The following is an 8803-nucleotide window of genomic DNA, read 5'->3' as shown; positions in this document are numbered from 1 at the left end:
CTTCGTTCATTATTTGGCCTTTTTTAACTTTTTTGGATTCGAGCGTCACTGATGATTCTTTTGTAGACGAAACGCGCGTCTAGCGTATATACTTAATTTAGTCCTGGTATCTATTATGAGTTTATTTCAACGTGATAAGTCAGTTTTCCTATTTGCAACTTCCGATTCTCAATAGCAACAAACAAAATGCTCGGATCTTGTATCGTCAAATTATCTACGTTGCGATAATACCAATTGTGTTCACCTTAAGGCAATTTAGTAATATATTTGTACTCTAAATTACCTTTATTACAAAGTTCACTTCGCATGTAATATTGTCGTTATTACACCATCACAGTTTTTAAACTTTCTAAATGCACTGATATAAATAACGTTAGTAATTTATTCCGCAAGCTTATCATGACGTATATGTTGAACCTTAAAACCTGAAAATGGATTATTTTTTTTAATCCCATAGTCTCTAATGTATGCATAGCAGGAAATATTTACTCTGACATCATACACGATCATCGATAAACAATTTTACATATTAATTGTTAACTTCTCAGTAGAAACATTCCCTCCGTCCCATCATTAGCGTGTTGGTATCTCAGTTAACACATTACGCTCAAAAATGTTCATACGATATTGACTTCATTTACCGGTATGCACTCCTGAAAATAGTGGTCCAACAGAGTTCTGAAGACAAATGGATGAAAACAGACACCATCACAAAATGGCGAATGAGTACAAAGAGTCTTTTTTTTTCTCTCAACTCACTAGTGCCATTTTTGCATGGTTTGGATATATTTGTCTACTGGAACAACTGTCTGATCTGTAAATTTTCTGACTGTTCTTTTCACGCTATGAAATTGTACGGGGTATAGATTCACATAACTTAACTCATCATAGATACCAGGATAAAAATATATATTAACGCCACACGCACGTTTCGTCTTCAAAAGACTCATCAGTGACTCCCAAATCCAAAAAGTAAAAAAAAAGTACGAAGTTGGAAAGCATTGAGGACCAAAAATTCCTCAAAATTTTGCCAAATACAGCTAAGGTAATCTATATATTCCTGAGGTAGAAAAGCCTTAGTATTTTAAAATTTCAAAAGTTTTAACTGCGTAGCATTGTTTTCTTGTCGACGCATCTGACATCGCTCTGTTTTGGGTTCATTCCAGAATTCCAGGTTTTTTGTCCTTCTATCTTGATTTGGGTTTTACAAAATAGATTAGAATTCTGTAAAATACTTTTGCTTTATTATTTTTATAACTTCCTTCCTCTCCCATTGAATACAAAGCACATGATGACTTATAACAGAAATTCTATGTTTCGACGACAATATAATTTTGGTTACGTCTTAACGTAGATTAGGGTAAGTATTTATTTTGTGACTTTTTACCTATAATGAAGCTGTTGCAATATTAAGTGATAAATGAAAAAAAAAAACAATTTTACATGTTATCGTAGATACTAGAGTTATTGCGAATTAAGAATATCTGCGCTAAAGTGCGTTTGTCTTTATAAGTGTTTAATCAGGGGTATTATCTGTTTGTCCAAAAATAAGTTAACATCAATACGTTGTTAATGAAAATAAGTTAATGCATTTTTAACTAAAGAAAACGACTACAGACATTCCTATTTCTGTCTACTTTTGTAAAACCATAGAATCCCTCAATGAGAAACAAAAATATTGCAAATTTTGTATGCACAGGGAGATATTTACAAAAAGTTAAAAAGTCCATTTTATCATAAGTAAAACAATACAAATTTTAAAATAATCGATATTGAACTACCACGTTCAACTAATGCACAGATCACTTGATAACCCAATACATAATTTAAATTTAACTAAAAGGTGTAAGTGATGCCACAACTTGAAAGTTTAAGGTTTACCGTTCAATCTATTAAAAGTAATTTCTTCAAAACCTGATATGGTTATATCATAACCCATGATATGGGATGAAATAGCGAGATTGAAGGCGTTGCATGTTTTCATATCACGCACTATAAATACAGTCAACTGTACAGTAACACAACATATTTTTCAATGGCTAACACTGTTACTGACAGGGTCATTTACAAAACCTGGTATAAATTTAGACAAAGTAGATAAAACTGATTGAAGGACATATGTAATGTCAAAGTTCAGAATAAATGTGTCTCAGGATGAAATGTAAGGCAACTACTAATTGAGGGAAATTTGTTAAGATTTACCAGATGAACAACTCAAATTAGAGAGTTTCCAGCTGGACTTAAACGTCTGATACTGAAACAATGATATCATATGTGACATAATATGGTTGTTAGTCAAGACTGGGATAGGAAAATTTAAAGGAATTTATTAGGAACGAAATATAAACAATCTTAAACGGATGTGAATCCTTCATCATCGACAAATGCAATGTGCATATTTGAATACATAATAATCCATTATCTGTAACGGAAGCCTTTGTGAAAGAATGATCAAATCTATTTCATATTGTCATACTAATATACAGATATTTTAGGCTGGTATTTTAACACAATTAAAAGTAAGGTCTTTATTGTAAAGGATTTAATATATTTTACAGATGGAAATGTAAATTCAGGTCACTTAAAGGAACTCAATTGTCTACTTTTTTTTACACTTTCATGAAACACTGAATTAAAAACCATATTAAGAGGTTGCCGACACTGCCCGATTTTAAAAGTTGTTTTAATTTCCGTGTTTTCGGAAACTGACACGAGTTTCCATTCTGTGTGTAATATGTAGATATATCATAATTCACTATAACATTCCGAAAATTAAACATTGAATTCATACCGAATCATAAAAGACAGGGTTTTAACCGTACCTAAAATGACCTTATATCTTAACTATGTAATTAAAAGTTCTAAAAATGCCATCATCCTGAACATTACTTCCGTAAAAACATTGACCCCATAATTTCTATACCCTTTGAATCATTTGAGAATGACTGTACCAAGTCAGAAATATGACAGTTGTTGTCCATTCGTTTGATGTGTTTTATCATTTGTTTTTTGCCATTTGATTAGGGACTGTCCGTTTTAAATTTACCGCGGAGTTCAGTATTTTTGTTATTTCATTTTTAATTGCTCTTTTATGAAACTTAAACTTCTATTGGCGTCTTATTCGAAGTTGCCATCAATTTTACTTTTATCACTCGGGTGCTTCGATTCATCTGTTGTATAATGGGATCAAAGTATGTTTACCTATTACCTATGTGAATTTAGCTATGTTGAAAGTCGTGTATAATTGAAAATCATACGAAAAAAACAACACTCATAACATTTTTAAATGTTGGTTTGGATGACATTCTAAATTGGGTACTCGGTTAAATTTGGGTACTGTGACGTAAATAGTTACCAAAGGTACAAGGATTATAATTTAATACAAAAGACGCGCATTTCGTCTAAATAAGACTCATCAGTGACGCTCAAATCAAAATAGTTGTAAAGCCAAACAAGTACAAAGTTGAAGAGCATTGAGGACCAAAAAAATCCAAATATTTGTGCCATATAAGACTAAGGTATATATGGATTAGAAAAGCCATATATGACTAAGGTATATAGGTATTAGAAAATCCTCTGTTTTTTTCGAAATAATTAAAGTTTTGACAACAGAAATTTTATTAAAATGGCAATATAATTGATATTCATGTCAACACCGAAGTGCTGACGACTGGGCTGGTGATACGTCCACCAGCAGTGGCATTGACCCAGCGGTGTAAATAGTTATCAAAGGTACCAGGATTATAATTTAATACGCCAGACGCGCGTTTCTTCTACATCAGACTCATAAGTTACGCTCAGATCAAAATAGTTGTAAAGCCAAACAAGTACAAAGTTGAAGACTTTTCATTTATTTGTTTCTGAAGATTCACCTCGAAAAAAGAAGATTATGCCTCGAAGATGACAAGAAACGGTAGATAATAATTAAATGTCAAAAAAGGTTTGCCGGTATTGGATTGACATCGATTAGTAACTCTCTCACTAACTAAGTTAACTTTATTATAATTTCTTATAATACCTTACTGCATTTTAACCTAGAAAAACCTATCATCAAAAAATCAACAAGTAAATATATTTTTAAAAATTTATCAAATTAAGGATAACAGCGTTTTTCCGACACGGAAATAGTGACGGCTTTACAATGTCCTTAACAACATGTAACATTCGGATTTAGATGTAGGTCTATGTTGAGTTATTAACACCATTTATCTTTCTTGCCAATAAACAGGACATGTCACACCAGGGATTATGTAAATTGTGTCCTGGATTGATCCGTTTATCTACTCATTGTATTTATATAATGTGTTGATGTTCATTTTATAATATAAATCATCTTCTATGCCTTGTACGTAGTAAATAAAAGGTCAATATGAGTGTACAGTATGAAAGATACGAGACTGCAGTTTGATGGAGATATGTAAAGAGCTCTACACAAATATAAAGGTTGCAACTTCTTACATCAACGTTTCTGGGTTATTTTGTCTAAATGAACAAATTCTTGGTTTAGATGTTTATATGTTTTCCGATGATATATTTAGCCCGGGTAACCTGTGCATGATAATGACATGAAAACTTTTAGGTAGAATACACTTGTTTTTAATTCTTAGCTTAAAAGAGGGACGAAAGATACCAAAGGGACAGTCAAACTCATAATTCTAAAACAAACTGACAACGCCATGGCTAAAAATGAAAAAGACAAACAGAAAAACAATAGTACACATGACACAACATAGAAAACTAAAGAATAAACAACACGGACCACACCAAAAAACTAGGGGTGATCTCTGGTGCTCCGGAAGGGTAAGCAGATCCTGCTCCACACGTGGCACCCGTCGTGTTGCTTATGTGATTACAAATCCGGTAAATGATCTAATTCGGTAGGTCACATTCATGAAAGGGAAGGGGATTGTAGTTACGACGTAAGGAACATATCAGAGATCATTTGTGAAACGGTATTCCATAACTGTCAACCAACTCGTGATGGCGTCCATAAAATTTACGAAGGGATGATTTAGACCTCACCATTTGGAACTCTTGGTTTAATTGCTTTCTTGTGAGCAGCAACCCCCTATCACGAAAATCATGATAGGCAATGCAAGCACGGGAATAACTGTGCCAATCGAATTTAAATCTGTTTGCTTGGTTCAAGTTATTGTACAAAGACAGACACAGTTTGTACATTGTTATTTCTATCATTATTAGGATACAAATAAGATACAATTTACAAATTTATATAATAAAAGGATATAACTGTTGAACGGTAAATTACAAAAGTGGTCACAATCGAAACTGATAGGTAGTGTACAGCACGCTGCAGGTTTTTCAATTTCAAAACATATCTCTATAATGAAATGAAATTGTGAGGTGGAAATTCGGAAATCCACTATGAAAGTAATGCACTTTATGTATCTTTTTCCAAACAAAATATGTGAGACTTCTGTTATGAATTGATCTTTAGTTCGACTCATAATATGTGCTTTGTCTATTAGTTGTTTTGTGCTTCTTTGTAACATATTTGTTTGTTTTTATAGTGGGTAAGATTATAACACCATATATACTGTTGTACTCAATTTTTTTTTACCTTTTTACCTATTTTGTCTGTTTGTTTATTTAAACATCGTTGTCAATTTAATGAAATTTGATGCGACTGTCATACAAGTGAGAGGTTTAGCTAGCTATTAAATCAGGCGTAATCCTCAATTTTCTACATAGGAAAGTTCTTTACCAAGTCAGGACAATGACCGACGTTATGCCTTCATTTGATGTGTTTGTTTATATGGTTTTTCCATTTGATAAGGAACTTTCCTGTTTGAATTTCCCTCGGACATCAAGTAAAAACAACAGACAATGTCACCAAACCTAACGTTACTTGTATAAAATGAAAATAATACTTTCTTAATCGCAAGCGTCCGATACGGTTTCCTATCAAAAACGCCTAAATTTTAGAATTTGAAAGACAGTGATATATAAATACGTTATAACGCTGTATATATGACAAAAAAAGATAAATGACCAAAAGAGACCAAATTGAAAATAAAAAAAAAATTGTTGCAATTGGAAAAAAACCCAGATTGTTTTTAAATTTTAAATTTTAAAAAAATTATCCGGATAAAATTTGTACAGTCTAATTCGCATTATGTGAAACTCAAATATCATTTTTAATTGTTTGCTATTGTTTCCTTTGTTTTGTACTTCGAAATCTTTTATAACTTATTTGAATTGACTTTGACATAAATCAATGGGAAACAATATTTAAATTTTTTTTAACAATAACGTAAACACTTGTCAAATTATTGTTATTATTATTAAGAATTCAAGATTAAGATATAATTGAAGAAAAATATAAGTATTGAAAAGTAAAAAAAAATGAAACATATAGTTCATAAAGACATTTTATTACAAATTCCCAAATTCATGATTAACAACTTGTAGAATCTGCACATTTAGGAGACAACTGTATTGCATTTTACGACTTGTATAGTGGATTTGAAATGGTTATATTTCCGACAGAATAAACAATGTGTACATATGCAAGGTTTACAATATAATCCTGTTATTTCCATTGTAATTCAGAATGTGCAAAACATTAAATTACAACCATTTGTTTGCTATAGCCATCTAAACAGACGCAAAAGATAGATTCCGATGTCAAAATTTCACATTAAATACTTTCAGATTTATACAAGATTCAGAACCAAGAGAAATTTGAATAGAGACTTTTCTGATTAGTATTAGACAAGATGCAATTCAATTACATGCAATTCAACTAGTATATGAATATAAAATGTAAGATTTTTTAGATTGATTATTTTATGATGTTAGTATTGAATCAAAATGGATACATACATATTAAATTAGAATTATCATTTCTCTCCAGTTATAAGACTGTATGAGTTTTAATAGTATCATTGTAACTGTAAGGCAAATCAATTGTTTGAAAAAGAATGTCAAGTTAAAATAGATTAGCAGTATAGCTTCTCAATATTTATTCATTAAATGAGCATTCTGATAATAATTTACATATAAACATATAAAACATATGAATACCATATGATACCAACTCTGGATGTAAAAATATATTTATTTATATTCCACAAATACCAACACAGCTTTACAGTCTAACTGTCAAGTGTTCAAATTTCTACGAAATTGAAAGTACTATATTTTCATATCAAACAATTGTTGTTACGGTAATTGGCTAGACTAATTTTCCTGCGTGATCGTGGTGAATAACAGGTTATCTGAGATAAATGGTTATACCTTCCAAACCGTCTGATCGCTTCCATTGCATATTTTTTATAGCATAAGAAGTCACAATTACAATTCAATGGATTACCTGTTAAGTCAACAATAATCGGCACAGAACCAGTGAGATAATCCGGAATGTTCAGTGGAATGGTTGTAACGAGGTTGTTCGATAGATCAGCCACCAGCGGTTGTGATCGCGTGTTCATCCTTTTAAAAGGTGCTCCCAAGAAATCAAATTTTGAGATTTTATTTTTAGACATATCTAATAATGTAAGTTGTGGGAAAGATTTCCTCCAATCAATTAACTCTTGTGGAACTCTCCTGTATCCATTGTCAGCAATAAGAAAAGTTTGAAGATTTGGGTACTCCGAATAAGCAGTCATCAGTTGTAAGTACAATTTACTGCGAGTTCTGCTAAGACTTTGATCAATGTAATTTAACTCAGAGTAATTGCATCTATACCGTTTTTGCTTCGACTTTTTAATCAACTCATCGGCCGATGACATTAATAGCGCTTCATGTCTTTTACTCAAACGTTGATCGTTTATATTTGGGAACATGTATGATATATTACGTCTTACTGAACTCCGTAAAGTTTGTTGTCCACAGTCGTATTCCTGAGTAACTGGTTTGTATATAATATCAAATATACTATCTAGATTGGAGACAATGACGATATTATCCAAAGATAAATCTTGTAGCTCATCTTTCAGCCTTGTTGGGGCATTAAACTCCGAAGCATATCCTTCCAGTGTACATCCTTCAATAGTAAGTTTAATCAGTCCATTAGCTTTCATTGGCCATGGAATATAAATTCGTCCATTGGAACTACAGGTTATATCTAAGGAAACTTTTACTGCATTCCCAAGCCCAGATGTCCATTGTCTGAAGTCAATAAAATTTAAGCGAGTGTCTACATACATCTTACATTCTCTAACGCCATTAGATTTGTTCAGCGGACAGTTCCTATTGAAGTAACTCCGAGACTGACATATGACTGTTAATATCAGATTGATTCCAACTAGTAATCCAAAAATATGTCTGAACAACATTTTCTCAGTTTCAATATAAAACTACGAACGTTAACTTCAGCTGTATTTATATTTACTAGAACATTTCCTACGTCATTAATTTTAAAAGGTAGGATTACCTTCGGGCATAATATGAAATAATGACTGAACATGCAGTGTGGTTCGTATGAATGAATTGTGGTTTCAGGATAACCATACGAATATTATTTATGTTTTTTGTCATCATGTGAAAGGACAATATTTGATGAATGTTCTCAAACAAATATTGCAAAACAAATATCTCTTCGTAATACAAGTAGGGAAACGAAAGAACAACAACTGCTAAACAAACGCTAAATTATTCTCAAACACCCTTTTAATTGAGTTAGCCATGAGAACATATATACAAATGTATGTGGTTTGTCTTTCATATTTAATTTGTATATACAAATTTGATCTTATTCATCTACAATGTGTATACGTGTTCAGTTGGAAATATTTCATAATTAAAAAGAAATAACATACATTGTGTCATGATGAGGCAT

At 31.7% G+C, this 8803-nt stretch overlaps 1 protein-coding gene across 1 annotated transcript; it reads right to left on the bottom strand.

Moving 5' to 3' along the window:
- Positions 1-7166: 7166 nt before the first annotated feature.
- On the bottom strand, positions 7167-8300 carry LOC134722848 (uncharacterized). Its single transcript, XM_063586479.1, has one exon. The coding sequence runs from the start codon at positions 8298-8300 to the stop codon at positions 7167-7169; it is 1134 nt and encodes a 377-aa protein (XP_063442549.1).
- Between the last annotated feature and the right edge of the window lie 503 nt (positions 8301-8803).

The sequence above is a fragment of the Mytilus trossulus genome, chromosome 6 (genome assembly GCF_036588685.1).
Source record: "Mytilus trossulus isolate FHL-02 chromosome 6, PNRI_Mtr1.1.1.hap1, whole genome shotgun sequence".
In the NCBI taxonomy this organism is placed as follows: Eukaryota; Metazoa; Mollusca; class Bivalvia; order Mytilida; family Mytilidae; genus Mytilus; species Mytilus trossulus.
Note: the sequence above shows the minus strand (reverse complement) of the source record. Positions and strands in the feature narration are given on the sequence as shown.

Excerpts from the sequence above, each read along its gene's own strand:
- LOC134722848 (XM_063586479.1), bottom strand. The coding sequence starts at position 8,300 with ATGTTGTTCAGACATATTTTTGGATTACTAGTTGGAATCAATCTGATA.